Below are 21850 nucleotides of genomic sequence, written 5' to 3'. Positions count from 1 at the left end.
ACTATTTTCTATTTTCTAATTACTAAATATGGCTTCCTTTTTTTTTTTTTTTCTTTTTTTATCCTAGAGAACAAAAAATTGTTTTAAAAAACAAATACCAAACACGGGTTAAGAATTTTGAAGAATTATCCCAAAAAACAAATAGCAAGACAAACTTAAACCTTTATGACATATCCATCTTCATGCGAAAGAGAAATAAAACTAAAAACTCTTCAAAAACGTTAAATGAATACTAAAAACATGTTTTCAAATCCTTGTCAATAAGAATAATTTTTTAAATTAGAAAAATTTTCAAATCCTTGTCCATATCTCATAGATGATTAAAAATTCTAAGATTCTTCGAAACATGTTTCATACAAATATTCTAAAATATCATATTGTATTATTAGCAATGTTTTCAAAACCGAACCGATCATTGAATAGGAAAAATTACCGGTGATCAAACCGCGATCGAACCGGTGATGTCATAAATATATAATTTATATTTTATTAAAATTTAAGAATAATTTTAAGAAATTTAGATATATATATATATATATATATATATATATATATATATATATATATATATATATATATATATATATATGAATAGGATTTTCTTTAGTACATTTAATAGGGTTTTGTTTGTTGTTTCTGCTTGTCCATTGCTTTCTAGATAGCAAGGTGTTGAGTATAGGTTCTTGATGTTTAACTCCGAGCAGAATGTTCGGAAAACAGTATTGTCAAACTATGGCCCATTATCCTTAATAATCACTTGTGGAACTCCGAATTGACATACGATGTTTTTCCAAACAAACTTGGAGACATCTTTATCTTTAATGATAGCATGGGCTTCTGCCTCCACCCACTTGCTGAAATAGTCGATTGAAACGAGCAAAAACTTCTTTTGTGCTGTTGCAATGGGCAAAGACCTGACTGTGTCCATCCCACACTGTGCAAATGGCCAAGGACTTGTGATCGGGTTGAGAGCTTCAGAAGGTAAACGGGGAATGGGATCGTGTCTTTGACACCGATCACACTTCTTAACATAACTTTCAGCATCTCGCTTCATGGTGGGCCAATAGTACCTTGCGTGATGTGCCAAAGTTCGTCCACTTGGGTGAGTGCCACATATGCCTTCATGGAGTTCGACTAGAACATATTTGGCCTCTGGCTCGCTCAAATACTTTAGGTATGGACCTCCAAATGACTATCTATACAATTGGTCATTAATTAGAGTAAAGCGTGCTGCTTGTATGCAGAGTTTATGCGTTTGCTTCTCGTTTCCTGGTACCTCCCTTGTCTGAAGGTATTTCACGATGTTACTTGAGTTTATTTGACTGGTGTTGCACAGTGGCTCGGGTGTGATTGATGGGGCAACTTTGAGGTAAAGGGGTAGCATCACCGCCTTTTTTATGGGAAGAGTGGCAGTTATTCCGGCTAGTGCATGTGTCTTCCCGTTCTCCTCACACAACACCCATCTAATGACCATTCGTCCAGCTTTTTCAGGCGACTTTCCACCATGGCGGGGTAGCGAGCCATGCGTTCATCCTTTGCTTCATACTCTAGTTGAATCTGTTCGATAATTAGCTGAGAGTCACTCCTGATTTCCAACTTGGTTGCTACTAATACTAGGTCAAGATCTAGCACGACTAGGGAAACTTCATATTCTGTTTCGTTATTGGAGATAGAAAAGCTGAGACGGATAACTTGCTCCATCAGTTCCCCAGTTGGTGATTATAGGATTATACCTACTCTAGATTTGGATACTTTGGACGCTCTGTCTACATGAAGTGTCCACCATTACTCTCCAGGGCGATCAACCGGGTGTGCTTGTTTTTTAGGGAGTTCAACTATAATATACTTGTAGGTTGACATTTGCAAGAAGTTAGCTAAGCTACTTGGATCAATCATAATCCTTTCCACGTCGAATCCACCTACCCCTAATGTTAGGACTAGGGCATCTTCATGCGATTGCAATACTCGGTTAGCATTTACTGGAGGAAAGGTAACTGTGTTGTCAATAGGGCATACACTCCCTTCCGAAAAGTTGCGCTGACAGAGTTAACCCGCTCTCTTATAGAGGCTGCACGGAGCAACCTTCATCTTTGCTGTTTAGAACTGTGTCTATCGTCTACGAGATCTCCATATATGTAGTTGATGACAACTCTGGGAGTTGTCGAAGATGCAAGGGCTTGGACGGCTAGCTCTTGTGTTGTCTCTCTTTGCTCGCCAATTGTGCAGACATACTGTTTTAAGTGCTTGGCTTTGATTAGTTTCTCCACCAAGTAATGAAGACTCTTGCATTGCTCGATGGTATGACTGTGATCCTTATGATAAGAGCACCTTCTGTTTTGATCCCGTATAACTGGATCTATCTTGATTGGCTCTGGCCATCTAAAGTCTAATAGATTGTGGATTATCGGGAGGAGTATCTCATATAAGATACTGAGATGGGTCAGTCTCGCTTGATTCTACTGCTGCTGGCCAACCTGTCTCTTGTTAGTTTGCCTCGATTGGTTTGAGGGCTTAGAATTTCTTACTTCATCGTCCTTGGTCAGACGATTGGTGACCAAGACCTGTAGAGTAGCTGCTCAGACATCGTTTTTGAGAATGGAGTATTTGTTTGCTCACCTGAACAAGTCATCCATCGTTGCAGGCGGCTTCTTTACGAGAGACTCCAAAAATGGCATGCCCGGGCCGATGTTTTGCTTAAAGATCTGCAAGATGACATCCATACCGCAAGACTCCACTTGGAGCATTGCTTGCCCGAACCGCTTCATGAAGTCTCTGAGTGACTCGTTCTCCTGCAGCTTGATGTTCTGCAGGGTGCTTATGTTCTGCTTATGGTGAGCAAAACATAAGTAGTGGCCCATAAAGGCTTCTGATATATCCGGAAAAAGTTCACGAAAATCTATAAGAGACGGTGGAACCAAGAAAGAGTTTGGTCATATAGGCTAGTTGGAAAGACCTTACACAATAGTGCATCATTCTCTATATCGAGGGTCATGAGTTGCCTAAAGTGCATGATGTGATAGAACAGATCCCTTGTTCTATCGTACATTATGAATTTTAGCACTATGAACCCCCTAGGCGACTCATAGTTAATAATATAAGGGTCGAACGACGTGGAGAGCATGTCATCCAACTGCCAATTGACAGAGTTGAGTAGAGCTCAGATTGCCGAAGCCCCAACTTGCTGGTGCCTTGGCGGCTGAGAGGTTCATTCCGACATAACCACTGTGATTGGGGGACCTAGACGAGCCTTCAAGGTTTCTAATATGCATGGTTGTCCCTCCACACCTGGTGCTTGAGGTCCCAATCGAGCTTGCATCCCATATGACAAACGTGACCTTCTACTGCACCTCATCTTCACTGATGCCCGGGCAAAGTCAATGTCTTCGTCCAACTGTATTTGGCGAGGTTGCGAAAAATCCTCCTCAGACCGTCTTGTGTAGCTGCCAGATGAGAACTTTGTGTTATTGGGGAAAGATGTCTCGTTTGCCTCATCAGTCCATCTTGAGACTGTTTGTTGGCTTTGAGGGTGCTGATTTTGAAAGGGGCCCGATACTAACATTTGTGCCCGTAACTCTTCATTCTCTTGTTTGAGTCCCTTCGTTTGGCGGAGCAAAGACTACATTTGCCGATCATTCTCTCGTTGGCATCTCTCCATCTCACTCGTTGAAATAAGTAATGAAATTTAAAATTTTGATGAGAATACAAACAAATATAATTAAAATATAATGATACAAATAAATGAAATTTGGAGACACCAATATCTACCTTTTGACAATGTTTTTTAATACCTACCTACCGAGAAAAATAAAACAAATATCTTTCGATATTATCGCAGAACTCTATTTAAATATATGGTCAATACAAAAATCATTGGCATAGGAGAAAAAGCACATTGATGAGTCACGGTTCATGAATGTCAATCCAATTAGTTTTCCATAGCTTTCCATTTCGGGTAATTGGATGTCCAGGGTGCCAATCCAATTAGGCAGATGTTTCTATTTCCATATTATTTTTAACAGAAGCAAAGTTTGGCATAAGAAAATAGTTGGATTATTAAGGATATGTTTGACAACTACTTTTGAAAAACAGGTCTGAAAAATAGTTTTTTTTAGAACCCAAAATGTTTTTAACCTGTTTTTAATAGTTTTAAAAAATAATTTGTATATTTAATATTTTATTTTTAATCATTTTATATATGTGTATAATTATTTTTTTAAACAACTCTTAGAAAACAAATTAAAATAGTAAAAAACAACTAAAAAATATTCTTCGAAAACACCATAATTTTTATTCTTAAGAACAGAAATAGAAAACAATTTTTTGTTGTCAAACGTGTTTTCTAGGTTTTTTTTTTTGTTTTGAAGAACAAAAAACCGTTCTAAAGAACAATTGCCAAACAGGCCTTAAGACTTTGTTTAAGATGTGTTTTCAAAAATAGTTTTTGAAAACTGTTCTCTAATTTTTTTTAATGTTTTAAACTATGTTTTAAAAATAAATTTAAAATGTGATGCTTTATTTTTTATCATTTTCTATATTTGTATAATTATTTTTTAAAACAACCTTCAGAAAATAAGTGAAATAAATAAAAGATGTTTTCTAAAAATACTTTATTTATTTTCTCTTTTCAAGAAATAAAACTATTTCCTATTTTCTAATTACTAAATATGTTTTCTTATTTTTTGTTCTAGAGAACAAAAAATTGTTTTTAAAAACAAATACCAAACACGGGTTAAGAATTTTGAAGAATTATCCCAAAAAACAAAGAACAAGACGAACTTAAACCTATATGACATATCCATCTTCATGCGAAAGAGAAATAAAACTAAAAACGTTAATTGAATATTAGAAACATGTTTTCAAATCTTTGTCAATGAGAATAATTTTTCAAATTAGAACAATTTTCAAATCCTTGTCCATATCGCATAAATGATTAAAAATTATACATGTTTCATCCAAATATTCTAACATATCATATCGTATTATTAGTTATTATCATATACTCTAGATACCTATAAATTCCTTTTAAAAACTTAAATTAAAATAATCATGATTTCAAATCCTTGTCAATAAGAATAATTTTTTAAATTAGGACAATTTCAAATCCTTGTCCATATCGCATAGATGACTAAAAATTATGGGATGCTTCCAAACATATTTCATATAAATATTCTAAAATATCATCTCATATTATTAATCATTATTGTCTACTCTAGCTATCTATAAACTCTTTTTAAAAACTTAAATTAAAATAATCATTATTTCAAATCCTTATCAATAAGAATAATTTTTAAATTAGAACAATTTTCAAATTCTTGTCCATATCGCATAGATGATTAAAAATTCTAAGATGCTTCAAAACATGTTTCATACAAATATTCAAAAATATCATATCGCATTATTAGTCATTATCATATACTCTAGCTACCTATAAACTCCTTTTAAAAACTTAAATTAAAATAATCATTATTTCAAATCCTTGTCCCTATCGCATAGATGATTAAAAATTCTAAGATGCTTCAAAACATGTTTCATACAAATATTCAAAAATATCATATTGTATTATTAGTCATTATCATATACTCTAGCTACCTATAAACTCCTTTTAAAAACTTAAATTAAAATAATCATTATTTCAAATCCTTGTCCCTATCGCATAGATGATTAAAAATTCTAAGATGCTTCAAAACATGTTTCATACAAATATTCAAAAATATCATATTGTATTATTAGTCATTATCATATACTCTAGCTACCTATAAACTCCTTTTAAAAACTTAAATTAAAATAATCATTATTTTAAAAACAATCAATTGAGCTTAACAAAACATAACCTCTAACCCGAGGTACTTGAGTCAATTCCAATTCAACCTTATTCCTCTAAACTTGAGTTGAGTTCAGGTTATTCATGTTAGACTTAGATTTATAGTTAAATTTAAGTCAATCGGATTAAGTTCAAGTTAATTAAATTGCATAATTTAAAATACATCTATCAAACTTTCCATCTAATCTATTGAAATATGTGATGAAATTTAAATATTTAATGAAAATCCAAATAAATATGACTAAAATATAATGATACAAATGAATGAAACTTAAGTATATACGGATATTTACAATTTGATAATGGCTTTCAATAAGAAAAGCCTCATTGATGAGTCATGGTTCATGACCGCCTATCCATTTAGATAGACCTGCTTTTGTCCATTTCCAAATTATTTTTAATAAAGCCAATTTTGATATAGTAAATAGTTTGCCACGTTTTATTTTATTCTATTTAATAATTATATTATTAATAGTATAATTGGATGTCCGATGTGTCAACCCAATTAGGCAGACGTCCATTTCCAAATTTATTTTCAACATAAGCCACAAGCCACGTTTGACGTAGGAAAATGCCTTGTTGACACGTTTTTTTTTTTAATTATATTACATTAATGCAACAAGTTTGTATTATTACTTTCAAGTATAGGTGAAATAATTTTGCATTATATTAAGAAATCGTTTTATAGTAATTTTAAGAAGTATTTTTAATATTTTTAATACTTAAAAGGTAAAAGTTCTAAAGCGTAATAAATACTAAAAACGTCATAAAAAATTATTGTCAAATATATTGTAAAACTCATTTGATGAGCGATTTTGAGGGAATAAGATGTTTTTTTAAGTTAAAAAGTTATTTATTATAGATATTAAAGTATTTGATAAAAAATTTTAAAATATTTATTTTTTTATTATATAAAATATAATGACTCTTTTGAGTTTCCATTGAAAAAGTAATGGTTTTAAAACTATTTAATATTAAAAAAAATTATTACATCAAATATATATATATATACAATAATTTTTTTTAAATAAATTAATTCTGGTAAATAATTGATTCTTGTAAAATCTTGGTGGTGATATTTTTTTATAAAAAAAATATATTTTCTGTTTCCTTTCACTTTGATTATAGTCCAATAAACAATAATGAAAGTATTTTCTTTGTTTTAAAAGTTAATAGAGGATTTAGAATGGTCTATTCTCAAATAACTCAACTAAAAACACATGTAGTTTTTTGTGATTTCTCAAATTTATAAGGAGATTTAGTAAAACATTTTCTTTTGTATAGAGTCATTTTGTCAATCTCCGGTATTGAAAGAATTTACCATTATTTATAGGCAAAATTAGCCAATTAAATTTGGAATATTCAAGATTTAATTGCTTAATTAGGGAATTTCGTTCTTTGATTTTAACAACTTGTTTTCTTTCTTTGAAATTTGTCAAGAAAATATTTATTTTTAATTCTCTTTTGACTACAATTAAAAGATTAGTCTCCTCTGTTTAGGAAAATATTTATTTCTAATTCTCCTTGACTTTCATTTTATTTTGCTTGACTTAATTTTGTAGTTGTCCAAATTTAGTTTATTTGGTAAAATAACTTAATGATATGACTTAAAATTAACAACAACTTTAAGTAATAAGTAAAAACAATTAACTTGTTTTAAGTATATATTTTCATTTTTACATTTTTACCTTTATTTTTCCTATTACTCCCATGATTTTTTTACTACTCCACAACCTCCATTATTACTTGACATTCTTTATCGTAATAATAATTTATAAGGATAAATATGTCAATTTGATGATTTAAAATAAATTTTAAGTTAATCTTATCAAACAACCTTAATACTTAATGTAAGAATTAAGTAATAAGTTTTAAGTTAACAACTTAAATATGATTTAACTTAAAATCAACTTAAATCATTAAATAATAAATATTAAGTTTTACCAAACAGCTCTGTAGAGTGTCTAAAAATATATTATGTTTTTTATTTTTAAAAATAGAAAATAGTAGTAAGTTCTATATATCATGTATATAATCACTTTTATTTATAGAATTAAAAAATTTATATATTGTAGAAATTTGTAAAAATAAAAATATTTTAGTATTTCAATTTTTTTTAGAACATTTTTCAAAAGCCATTATGTTTTTTTTTTTCTTTTCAAGATAAGTATGAAGGATTTTTTGTATTTTAAAATAAGAAATCAAAATGCTAACATGAAAAAGGAGAAAAGATGCATGTATGAACGTTTTAATTGAGGGAGGCATCCTGACCCTCTTTAAATAATTTTTAGAAGAGATTATAACTTACAATACCATATAATATTTTAGAATATTTGTATAAAACATGTTGCAAGTTTTATATATATCATATGCAGTCGTTGTTAAGGATATAATATGCGTATTGAGTTCAAATCCTACAAGTTTAAGTTTTTAAGAAAAATGGTAAGTTTTTTTTTATGAAAGTATTAATAATTAAAACTTATATAGTCTATTTTTTTTGTAATTTTAAAAAGCACTTTAACATGTTTTCTAGGTTGATTGTAAAATATGTTTTCTAGGTTTTTTTTTTTTTGTTTTGGAGAATGGAAAATTGTTCTAAAAAACAGTTGTCAAACAGGCCTAGGGTTCTGTTTAAGATGTGTTTTCGAAAATTGTTCTCTAATATATTTTAACATGTTTGTTTTTATGTTTTAAAATGTGATAGTTTATTTTTTATCATTCTCTATATTTGTATAATTATTTTTTAAAACAACTTTTAGAAAATAAATGAAATAAATAAAAGATGTTTTTTGAAAATATTTTATTTATTTTCTGTTTTTAAGAAAGAAAACTGTTTTCTATTTCTAATTACTAAATATATTTTCTTATTTTTTGTTCTAGAGAACAAAAAATTCTTTTTAAAAACAAATACCAATCACAGGTTAAGAATTTTGAAGAATTATCCCAAAACACAAAGAATATGAACGGGACGAATTTAAATTTATATGAACCTATATGACGTATCCATCTTCATGCGAAAGAGAAATAAAACTAAAAACTCTTCAAAAACATTAAATGAATACTAGAAACATGTTTTCAAATCCTTGTCAATAAGAATAATTTTTTAAAATTGGAACAATTTTCAAATCCTTGTCCATATCACATAGATGATTAAAAATTCTAAGATGAAGGAAACATGTTTCACACAAATATTATAAAATATTATATTGTATTGTTAGTCATTATCATATACTCTAGCTACCTATAAACTCCTTTTAAAAACTTCAATTAAAATAATCATTATTTTGAAAACGATCAATTGAGCTTAACAAAACCTACATCTAACTTGAGGTACTCAATTCAATTCCAACTCAACCTCATTCTTCTAAATTCAAGTTGAGTTCAAGTTGTTCATGTTAGACTCGAATTTATAGAGTTAAACTTAAGTCAATCGGATTAAGTTCAAATTGGTTAAATTGCATAATTTAAAATACATCTGTCCAACCCTCCATCTAATCTATTGAAATATGTGATGAAATTTAAATACTTAATGAAAATCCAAATAGATATGACTAAAATATAATGATACAAATGAATGAAACTTAAGTATAAAATAATTAGATCGAAATATATACACGGTTATTTACAATTTGATAATGACTTTCAATAAGAAAAGCCTCATTGCATTGATGAGTCATGGTTCATGAATGCCAATCCATTTAGACATATAGAACTACTTTTGTCCATTTTCAAACCATTTTTAATAAAGCCAATATTGATATAGTAAATAGTTTGCCACGTTTTATTTGATTCTATATATTTAATAATTGTATTATTAATAGTGTAATTGGATGTCCGATGTGTCAACCCAATTAGACAGATGTCCATTTCCAAATTTATTTTCAATATAAGCCACAAGCCACGTTTGACGTAGGAAAATGCCTTGTAGACACGGTTTTTTTTTTTTTTTTTTTAAATTATATTGCATTAATGCAGCAAATTTGTATTATTGCTTTCAAGTCAAAGTGAAATAATTTTACGTTACATCACGAGACCATTTGATAGTGATTAAAGAAATATTTTTAATACTTAAAAGGTAAAAATTTTATAACATTAAAATTACTAAAAATACTTTCAAAAATCACTATTAAATACACTCTAAAATTCATTTGATAAACGATTTTGAGGGAATAAGATGTTTTTTAAGTTAGAAAGTTGTTTATTATAAAAATTAAAGTATTGATAAAAATTTTTAAATAATTTTAAAATATTTATTTATTTTTTATATAAAATATAACGAGTCTTATAAGTTTCTTTTGAAAAAGTAATGAAAGTATTTTCTTTGTTTTAAAAGTCAATAGATGATTTAGAATGGTCTATTATCAAATAACTCCAAAAAAAAAAAAAAAAAAAATCACTTGTAGTTTTTTGTGATTTCTCAAATTTATAGGAAGATTTTGTAAAATATTTTCTTCGGTGGAGTCATTTTGTCAATCTCCATCATTGAAAGAATTTACCATTATTTATAGGCAAAATTAGCCTATTAAATTTGAAATATTCAAGATTTAATTGCTTAATTAAAGAATTTTGTTCTTTGATTTTGGCAACTTGTTTTCTTTTTTTAGGAAATTTGTCAAGAAAATATTTATTTCTAATTCTCCTAGATTTTTATTTTATTTTGTCTAACTTAATTTTGTGGTCGTCCAAATTTAGTTTGTTTGGTAAAATAACTTAATGATATGATTTAAAGTTAACAACAACTTTAAATGATAAATAAAAATAATTAACTTATTTTAAGTCCATATTTTCATTTTTATCCTTTTACCCTTATTTGTCCTATTACTCTTATGATCTTTTTTATTACTCCACGACCTTTATTATTACTTGACATCTTTTGTCCTAATTATAATTTATGAGGATAATATGTCAATTTGATGATTTAAAATGAATTTTAAGTTAATTTTATCAAATAACCTTCATACTTAAAGTAAGAATTGAGTAATAAATTTTAAGTTAACAACTTAATATAATTTAACTTAAAATCAACTTAAGTTATTAAGTAATAAATATTAAGTTTTACCAAACAGCTTTGTTGTTTGTCTGAAAATAAATTGTATTTTTTATTTTTAAAAATGAAAAATACTAGTAAGTTTTATATATCATGTATATAATAACTTTTATTTATAGAATTAAAAAATATATATATTTTTTTAAAATTTGTAAAAATAAAAATATTTTAGTGTTTCAATTTTTTTAGAATGTTTTTCAAAAGCCATTATGTTTTTTTTTTCTTTTCTTTTTAAGATAAGTATAAAGGATTTTTTGTATTTTAAAATAAGAAATCAAAATGCCAACATGTAATAAGAGAAAAGATGCATGCATGAATGTTTTAATTGTGGGAGGCATCCCGGCCCTCTTCAAATAGTTTTTAGAAGAGATTATGACTTAATATGCTTATTGAGGTCAAATTCTACAAGTTTGAGTTTTAAAGAAAATTGATAAGTTTTTTTTTTTTATGAAAGTATTAATAATTAAAATTTTATATAGTCTATTTTTTGTAATTTTAAAAAGTACTTTTAATAAATAAATAAAAGAATTTAAAGAAAAATAAGATATTTTGAAAAATTTAGGAAACGCTTTTATAAAGTTTAAAAATCACTTCTAAAACTTATTAGAGAAGCATTTGAAAGAAGATTCTAACCAAAACACTATCCTTCAATCCATCCTTTTCTCCTGCACTCCACTTTACATTTTAAAATAAGAAATCAATATGTGGACATGGAAAAGGTGAAAAGATGCATGCATGATTCATGAACGTGTTAAATGAGGCATCCCGGCCCTCTGCAAAAATGTGAAATATGGGCTATAAATAGGGCATATTCCTACATCCAACAGATTCATTAAACCACCAACCAACCAATAATCAATGGCTCTCCATAGCTTTGCAGTTGTGGTAGTAGTAGTAGCGCTAGTCTCTTGCCTGCTTGCTCCTCCTGCAGTCGAGGCCTCATCAATCAATATCTCTACTTACTGGGGCACTGATGCAAGAGATGGTGATCACCTGAAAAATGCTTGTAACGCCTCCTTGTATAGTATCGTCAACATCGGTTTCGTAGACAGATTTGGATATCACTGGCCTCCAAGACTCAACATCCACCAATGTAATGCATCAGAAGGTAAGTGCAAGTACCTGGGCCCTGAAATAGAAGAATGCCAAAAAAACGGGGTTAAAGTGCTCATCTCTATTGGAGGCCCGGGTGGAGACTACAACCTGCCTTCTTCAGGTCGTGCTAAGTAAGTTAGTTGCTAAAACAGATGATGATGACGACGATTATGATGATGATTTAACAGAAAATAAAATCGTTTTAAAAAACAGTTGCCAAACAGGGCTAAGCTAATTAGGTGCCTTATTGATTGATTTTCACTTCATTTTAATTTGTAGGATGCTCGCAGAGTACTTGTGGGACGCCTATCTTGGTGGCAACAAATCGAGTGTTGATCGTCCGTTTGGGGATGCAATTCTGGATGGAGTTGACTTCTTCATTCAGGCAGGCAGTGGCCTGCATTGGGATGTGCTTGCTGAGGCCCTTAGAATCCTCAGCAATATTAATGGAACCCAGATGGAATTAAGTGCCACTCCCAAATGCAAATACCCAGACAAATACCTCGACGCTGCAATTCAAACCGGGCTCTTTGATTATGCTCAGGTGCGATTCTACGATGAAGTTGACTGCCAGTATAACGGCAGCTTCGATCCGATGATTACAGCGTGGGATGAATGGGCAGTTAAGGCTAAAGTGGATAAAATATTTGCGGGAGTGCCTGCAAATGAAAGTGATCCAGGTTACGTTGATCCATATCTTCTGGTCAATGGGCCGTTCCTACAACATATTATGACCTCCCCAAAGTTTGGAGGTGTGATGGTGTGGTATGTCTACACTGACCTTCAGTCCGGTTACAGCAGGATCATCAAAAGTTTGAATTCTCCAATTCAAACTGCTCCTTCAGGAGTTGAAGTTGAATAAGCAGATCTGTATGAATGGAGGCTGATCATCCCATGATCAGTAAGCTTAAGTACGTACTTTGAAATAGTATTGTAACGCCTGCTGTTTGCTTTTCATTCAATAAATTTGGCCTCTCATGCATATTTCCTCACAGAGACACATGTGATCTGGGGGGTAAATATATAGGTATGAAGCCAAAACAAGCTTGTACCTAGTGTGATGTATCCCTGTTAATGAAGTTGTGTGGTTTGTGTGATAAAATTACCTTTAGCCTGCCTGTTGGTATCTTCCACCTCTCAAGAGTAGGTTGATTAGCATAATTTGCTAGCTGAGTTTCAGGCAATGCCTTTTTTCTAGTAGAAATTAAGGGTGTGTTGTTCTTGAGAGCAAAAAGACCAAAACATGTTTCATAATCTGAATCCGAAAGCAGATTTTAGGATTGTTTTCCACCAATATTTATGGTCTGTTTTAGAAATATTGTACAACTTAAGACATGCTAGAAGGAGAATCAATTTCCTTTTTTTTTTTTTGGGGGGGTTTCAGAAGTACTATAAAGTTTCAAAATAGGCCGGTTTGCATCAAAGACCATCTGTTTGTCTTGGTCTTTGTACACTTTGGGATGCGGGCTACACAACAACCCTTGTAAATAATAAAGAAAGATGATTTTCTCGGAAAAAAAATAACAATGCAATGGAAAGGCAAAAAAAAAAAAAAAAAACTCGTTTCAAAGAGTTTTGGAGCGGCTAAGATTTATAAAAATAAAAAGTTTAGGGCATATTTGACATCTGTTTTTAAAATACAATCCCAATGAGGAAGCAGCTGGCATTAGCAGGATCCATTTACAAATGCAAATGACACTTGATCTACATTATTACTTATGTAATTTATTTATTTAGTTACTCTTCTATTTTCATATTTCTTTAATATATATTATTTCTTTTTTATAAATAAATATAAAAAAATTACTTAGTATACATCCTTCCGATATTTCTTTATTCTTTCATGTATATTGTTCTTTTTTATCAATATATATATATATATATATATACTTGATCTTTTAATTTCAAAACCTTTTCGTCCATAATTTTTTTTAATATATATATTTTTTTATAAAGAAACTTGAATTATTTATTCACTAAATTATTCATCTATTAAATTATTATTATTATTATTATTATTATTATTATTATTATTATTATAATATTTCTTCAATTATAAAAGGCATAAATCCTAACTCTCATAGTTAATAGTAGTTACTCAGGGCTTTATTTCTAGGGTTATTTTTTTTTTTAAGGAACAAATGGAGGCGTTAGGGTTTGTTTTTGCTACATACAATATTTTTCTATTTATACTAAACCTTTATTTACGTAAATTTCTATATTTATTTATTTCTTTATTATTGTTAGATGTTATATATATAAAAATTTAAATTATTTAATTACTCAATATTTTTTATATTCATTTTTTGATATATATTATTCTTGTTTTAGAAAAAAAAAATTAAGTAACTTTTTATTTACTTAATTTCAAGTTTTGATATTTCTTAAAATCTTTTTTATTTCATATTTTAATATATGATTATTTTTTATGAAATAAAATAAAATCATTCCAAATTGATTAAGTCATTCAAATAAAAATAAAAAATAAAAAAGGTAAATATTGTTAAGTAATAACATATCATAAAAATTTAAAATATTTTACTTCTTGGAAATGTTAAAAGTAAATTATTGATTTTTTTCTTTACTTCTTAATACTTAATATAAATAAAATATTTAAAAAAACGAAGAATTTAACACTTACCACTATTAACATTATTTAGTTTTAAATTCAATTTAGAATTAAATTAGATAATCTAATATAAATTATTTATATTTAAAAAAAAAAAATCATATTTAATAATACCAAAACAACTCTCACTTGTGCTTTTACATCTCTTCCTCAACTTGAAAGATAATAATGAAACATATTTTTCTTTAAGTACTCAACCCAATTTATCCCTAATAGAACAAAACAGATTTAGAAAAATCCTAAACTGGTTAGAAACGGGCTTAAGAAGATATTGGTTATAGTATTACCTCATCCCAGCTCTATGTCTTTATCATTTATATGTATAATTAAATAAAAATAATAGTTGATTTTTATTTTTTATTTAAAAAAATTAAATATGGGATGACATACCCAAGTTGCCACCTCAATTGGGGGAAGAAAATAATATATAAAAATGGAAATATACGAACTTATTCTCATTGAAGATATTGTATAGACTATTAAGAAAGATTCTATGTTCTTCTCTATGAAAGAACCCATAAACACACCATAACATAATGTTGGCAAAAATTACAAAGGAGGAGAAAGAGAAATATAAACAAATAAAAAAGAATAATAGCTTCACGCAAATTTTGGAGAAATCCAAAGTAGAGGTTGTGGGGAATGTGGGAAAAGCAGTGTAACTTAAATCACAAATCCCCTTTCATGCTTTATAGCCCGCAAGAGATCTCCTTCAGGAGATTCCACCAAATATGAGACGAGCACAATGAATATCGGGTGAAGTAATCCTTCTCACTTTAAAATCATTACTCACATCACAAGAGAAGAGCACACCCCATCCGTCTAATACATAGAATAACCCATTGCTGTAAACAATGTCTTTCACATCCCGCAACCCTTCAATATAAGTCCAGTCTTCTTCTCCTGATTTAATGAATGCTAATCTTACTACCAAACTACCACACGTCATCATGAGTACAAACTCATCCCCATTCCCATCAGGATCAATAGACAACACACCCTTCCTCGGCTTATAAGGGAAGATAGCTCTTTACACACTGCCCGAATCTTCAAGGAATGTTGATTTTTCGAGGGGAGGACGATGAATGAGTTTTCCAGAGAATGGGTTGTGGAGGGTTACCTTATAAGAATCATTATTTACCAGAATCAACCAGCCATGAGAAGACCCTTCACACCTCCATCCCCCTGTTATATTTATATAAATATATATATTGTTGGTTAAAAATAAAGTATAAGAAGAGTTACACTTTTAAAAAATAACCTTTGAAAATAAAGTGTAAGAAGTGTTACACTTTTAAAGTGTGAATTAAACACATGATTAAGTTTTGAAATGTTACAAAACTTAAGAGGTATTTACACATATAATTAAGTTTTGAAATGTTACAAAACTTGAAAGGTTAAGGAAGACAATGAGTCTTCTCATCTTTGTAACTTTATAAAACTTAAGAGATTAAGTGTAAGAGAGTTACACATTTGAGATTAAATCATGTTTAATGTGTGAATTAAACATATGATTTAATTTTTGAATGTTACAAAGATGAAGAGATTGAGGAAGATAATGAGTTTTTTCTCATCCTTGTAACCTTTTTTCAACCCTAAGAGTGCTATATATATGACTTTTCTTCTTTTTGAAATCTTATGCAGAAAAGTGAAAAGACTTGATCAATCCCAATACTATTTCCATTAGTTCCCTAAAGATTTCTAGAAGTGGGAGGAAATAGAGTCTTTGGATAAAGTTCCAAGAACTTGTTTGAGCCTTTCTTGTGTTCTTCTTCTTCTTGTTATTATTTTACAACTTTGAGAGTTTTATTGTATCAAAGTGAGTGTTTGAGAGTATTTCTTTTTTCCATTGTATCCAATTTTTTCAAACAGCCCCTGCCTCAACTGAACCTCCCAAAGGCTTTTTCCGTTCATGACGTCATATAAACAACACCTTTCTTTGGGATTATCTGCGGTGGGAGCCATTAACAATGGGACTTTTGGTGCAGACGACAATGGCGTTTATGGTTAGAGCGTAAATGTTGAAGTTTTTCGCGAACTGCATACTGCCATTGAATGCAAACCTCACCGAATGTGAAGTAGTCCTCCATGGGCACAGTAATCTAAGATCGAACCGAGAAGATTTATAGAGAGTGATGCCCAATCTGAACTTGAGGGCAAAGCCATTCTTCTGATTGTGATCGAGAAGAGGAAGAAGATGATGAAAAATTAGGGTTTAAAAGATTAGGGTTTAACGTATAAAAAAAATAATAATAAACGGTGGGTGTATGTGTATATATAGGAATGAGTACAAATTTGGAAACCTAATTTCAATCCAAATATAACTCTATAGATTTATAGAATTTAATAACAAAATTTAATTGCATTATAAAATATTTTAGTTAATTTAATTTATATCTATATCTATAAATTAAGTAGACTTATTATTATTTTTTAAATAATTTAAATATTAAAATTTTCTTAAATAGCTCATCATGCATTATAAAATATTCTTTTCATCATTCTATTTTCATATTTTTCTAAAAAAAATTCATATTTTTGTTCTTTAATTTTTTACAAATTGTATTAGAGGATTTGTTTCCCAGTCAAATACTCACACACTTAAAATTTCTTTAATACGTGGCATTATAAAATAATCTTTTTATTTTTTTCCATATTTTTATTCTTTTGTTTCCATATATTGTTCATGTCTTATTCACTACTTGAACTTTTAAACCTTCTATTTTCATGTTTCTTTAATATATATTATTTTTTTTATAAAAAATAAATAAATAATTTACTTAGTAAACATGCTTTCGGTATTTCTTTATTCTTTCATGTATATTATTCATTTAAATATATATCTATTTTTACTTGATTTTCTATTTTCAAAATCTTATTGTCCATATTTTTTAAATATGTATTATTTTTTATAAAGAAACTTGAATTATTTATTCACTAAATTATTCATCTATTAAATAATTTTATTATTATTATTATTAAATTAAAAAAAGGCATAAATTCTATATTTCATAGACGTTAATCACGGTAGAATATTTTTATTTTCTTTTTGTTCAAATTTGAAATCTATTAATCAGTACAATTAATTGATTCCTACCTAGGGCATTATTTTTAGAGTTATTTCTTCCAAGAAACAAATGGAAGGGTTAGGGCTTGTTTTTGCTACATTCTTATTTTTCTATTTGCACTAAACTTTTATTTGCTTAATTTTCTATATTTATTTATTATTGTATTTATTCCTTTATTATTGCTAGATATTATATTTATAAAAATTTAAATTATTTATTTACTCAATATGTTTTATAAACAGAAATATTAATGTGAACATGGCAAAAGAGAAAAGATTCTTGCAGAATCGTATTAAAGGAGACATTCCCTCTCCAAAGTATCGTACGAACCTCAATAATAATAAAAGTGTTGGTGCATATAACACGTACCAATTATTATCAAAAGATGCATGCATGAACGTGTTAAATGAGGCATCCCTTATGCAAATCAAGTGGTTTCTTGACATTAAATTCATACCCGAAAGTCTATAACAAGTTTCTTGCAATCTCCTTCCACAAACGTGTAGATTTGACAAACATTTTGATACATACAGTCTAACATATGTACCTATAAATTTCCATACCTTCCTTTCAATTTTTCATCCAAGCAACAAAGCTCAATGGCACACCGCTCTCTCCTTTCATTGGCCCTCCTCAGCTTTTTCTTTCTTGCCTTGATCTCCAACACTAATGCAGGTACAATAACAGTCTACTGGGGCCAAAATGGGAACGAGGGCAGCTTGGCTGATACCTGCTCCTCGGGCTATTATGGAATTGTCAATATTGCTTTCTTGGTTGTTTTTGGCAATAACCAGACTCCGCAGATGAATCTAGCTGGCCATTGAGACCCGAACTCTGGTGGTTGCACATGGTTGAGTACTGACATTAAAGCATGCCAGGATCGAGGCATCAAGGTGTTGCTTTCCATTGGAGGTGCCTTGGGAAGCTATACCTTGACCTCTGTAGAGAGGATGCCAGGTGATTATTCTTCGCAAATACGTAGACTATGTTTGGTTCCTAAGAAAAAAAATACCAAAGAAAATGATATTCGATTTCCACCCATTTTTCTTTCTTTCTATTTTTTTCTCTTTATTTTCTCTCCCTCTCATTTTCCCTCAAACTTTCCGGCAGCCAATCATAGCCATAGCCATAGCGTCTAATCCTTGTGGGATCAATGCTGATTTTGTTGTTGTGATGCAGGCAAGTTGCAAATTACCTATGGAACAATTTTCTTGGGGGCCAATCAAGCTCACGACCATTAGAAGATGCTGTTCTAGATGGGATTGATTTTGACATTCAGGGAGGCACAACCCAGCACTGGGATGAACTAGCCAAGGCCTTGTCGGAGTTCAGCGGGCAGAGGAAGGTGTACCTATCAGCAGCTCCACAGTGCCCATTTCCGGATGCATAGATGGGCACTGCCATTGCCACAGGCCTATTCGACTATGTTTGGGTCCAACTCTACAACAATCCCCCCTGCCAATACTCCGGCAACGCCGACAACTTTATCAACTCCTGGAACCAATGGACCACGATTGAAGCTGGTCAAGTATTTTTGGGGTTGCCGGCAGCCCCAGCAGCAGCTGGGTCTGGCTACATCGAACCGGACGTGCTCGTCTCCCAGGTCCTGCCGTCCATCAAGACTTCCCCCAAGTATGGAGGTGTCATGCTTTGGTCTAGATATTATGATAATAGCTATAGTGCAGCCATTCTGTCCAGTGTTTGAAGTCTTGTCTTCATATATATATGTCTACTTCTAATATGGTCAAATAAATGAGCTTGGCTACTTTCTGAAGCTTGAATGAAGTACAAATTTTCTGCTGTGATGATTAATACAAATATATATAAGGCACAATATCTTTCAAAGGCTCTCTCTAAAAGCCTCTGCTTACCAAGCAGCCCATTTGCCTCAACCATGTACTCCCAACTCTACTTTGCAATTCCCTTGCTGATCTTGCAGTTTATCAATCTCATCACATTTAAATTTTTTTAAATGAAAATATCATCGTAGAACCCTATTTAAATATATGGTCAATACAAAAATCATAGGCATAGGAGAGTCACGGCTCATGAATGCCAATCCAGTTAGCTTTCCATAGCTTTCCATTTCGGGTAATTGGATGTCCAGGGTGCCAATCCAGTTAGGCAGATGTTTCCATTTCCAGATCATTTTTAACAGCAGCAAAGTTTGGCATAAGAAAATAGTGACATATGGGCTATAAATTGGGCATATTCCTACATCCAACATATTAACTAATCAAAGCTTAATTAAACCACCAACCAAACAAGAATCAATGGCTCTCCATATTCCATTTCGGGTAATTGGATATCCAGGGTGCCAATCCAGCAGATGTTTCCATTTCCATAGTATTTTTAACAGAAGCAAAGTTTGGCATAGCTGGATTATTAAGGATATGTTTGACAACTGCTTTTGAAAAACAGGTCTGAAAAATAGTTTTTCTGGAAACCCAAAATGTTTTTAACCTGTTTTAATAGTTTTAAAAATAATTTTTATGTTTAGTATTTACTTTTAATCATTTTATATATTATTAGGGTGAATTCACAATATTCCAACAAACACCAAAATTTTCCTAACATTTCTTTGTGCAAAACTAAATATATAATATCAACTAGCAGTAATAAATAAATAAACTCATGCAACAGAAAAAAAAATCAGACACAAGAATTTTTACGTGAAAAACCCCTAAAGGCGAAGGGAAAAACCACAAGACCTAGTCCAATTCAAACTTCCACTATCAACAATAATGTATTACAACTATCTTTTCTAAAATAATCTCTATAGGCTGCCAAATACATCAAGAGCACATATAGCCTTGGATTATACAATTTCTCTTGGCAAAAACAAAGAAAATTCGAGAAAGTATACCAAAAACGTTGTTACTGTTCACGAACAGTAACATCAGTTTCAAGCTCAAAATCTAATCTCCACCGTTCAGATTGTAGATACTTGAGTTTCAAACCTCTCCTCCAAATTTCAACTCGATCGGACCACAAATAAAGCGGGATCAACTTGTTGATGAAATCTAGGTAGATGCGTTTTTCCTTTCTCTCTTCTCTTCTCTTTGTTTTTTTTTTCTTTTTCTCGATCTTTTTTTTTTTAATGTAACTGACTTGGTTCGTCCCCAAGCATATGGGGCCCACTCCCTCACATACGAGGGAGCCTAACAAAGCTCCCCCTTCCAACTATGTGAAAGGCTCTACCAAACCCGTTTGCTTTCTACAAAATTGTAGTTTCTCTGTAGGTATTGGTTTTGTCATCATATCTGATCCATTCTCATCAGTATGGATTTTCTCAAGGCAAAACAATTTCATCTCTAGTGCATCATGAATCCAATGATATCTCACATCAATATGCTTGGATCTAGAGTGAAAAGTTGGATTCTTACCGAGATGAATAACACTCTGACTATCACAGTAGAGTAGATACCTTTCTTGCTATAGACCCAATTTTTGTAGGAACTTCTTCATCCACAATAAATCCTTGCTAGGTTCAGTGATAGCAATATACTCAACCTTTGTGGTCAACAAAGCAACACCTTTTTACAATCTTGATTGTCATGACATTACTCCCCCTAAAAAAGTGATCAAATAACCAGAAGTGGACTTTCTGGAATAAACATCCCCAGCCATATCTGCATCTGTGCATCCTACAAGCACAAGTTTGTCAGTCCCAAAACGTAAACATGTCTTAGAAGTACCCTCAAGACACCTGAAAATCCATTTCACTACAGCCTAGTGTTCTTTGCCAGGATTAGAAAGGAACCTGCTGACAACTCCAATAGCATGAGCAATATCAGGTCTCATGCACACCATGGCATACATCAAGCTACCCACGGCTGATGCATAGAGCACCCTTTACATTTCTTCTTTTTCTTTCTCACTTGAAGGACTTTGTTTGGAACTTAGCTTTAGATGACTTCCAAGTGGAAAACTCACTGGTTTTGCCTTGCCCATATTGAATTTGTCTAAAACCTTCTCAATATAGCTTTCTTGAGATAGCCACAATTTTCCATTCGTCCTATTTCGAGAAATCTTTATACCAAGAATCTGACTTGCAGACCCCAAGTCCTTCATTTCAAAGGACTTGCTCAACTTTTTTTTTTTTTTTTTTTTTCAATTTATCAATTTTACCAATATCACGACCAACAATCAGCATGTCATCCACATATAGCAAGAGAACAATAAATTTT

At 30.7% G+C, this 21850-nt stretch overlaps 1 protein-coding gene and 1 pseudogene across 1 annotated transcript; both read left to right on the top strand.

The window, feature by feature from the left end:
- Positions 1-11723: 11723 nt before the first annotated feature.
- LOC117932501 (acidic endochitinase-like) lies at positions 11724-13074 on the top strand. The gene is made up of 2 exons (XM_034853771.1): positions 11724-12094; positions 12243-13074. Exons 1-2 carry the CDS (start codon positions 11727-11729, stop codon positions 12823-12825), a joined length of 951 nt encoding a protein of 316 aa, XP_034709662.1. The 5' UTR covers positions 11724-11726; the 3' UTR covers positions 12826-13074.
- A 5158-nt stretch (positions 13075-18232) lies between these two features.
- Positions 18233-19443, top strand: LOC117932493 (annotated as a pseudogene).
- The last annotated feature ends 2407 nt before the right edge of the window (positions 19444-21850 follow it).

The sequence above is a fragment of the Vitis riparia genome, chromosome 15 (assembly GCF_004353265.1).
Source record: "Vitis riparia cultivar Riparia Gloire de Montpellier isolate 1030 chromosome 15, EGFV_Vit.rip_1.0, whole genome shotgun sequence".
Classification (NCBI taxonomy): domain Eukaryota; kingdom Viridiplantae; phylum Streptophyta; class Magnoliopsida; order Vitales; family Vitaceae; genus Vitis; species Vitis riparia.
Note: the sequence above shows the minus strand (reverse complement) of the source record. Positions and strands in the feature narration are given on the sequence as shown.

Bases quoted from the DNA above. Each gene is read 5' to 3' on its own strand.
- LOC117932501 (XM_034853771.1), top strand. From the start codon at position 11,727: ATGGCTCTCCATAGCTTTGCAGTTGTGGTAGTAGTAGTAGCGCTAGTC. The intron at 12,095-12,242 runs GTAAGTTAGTTG...TTTAATTTGTAG, and splicing joins CCTTCTTCAGGTCGTGCTAA to GATGCTCGCAGAGTACTTGT.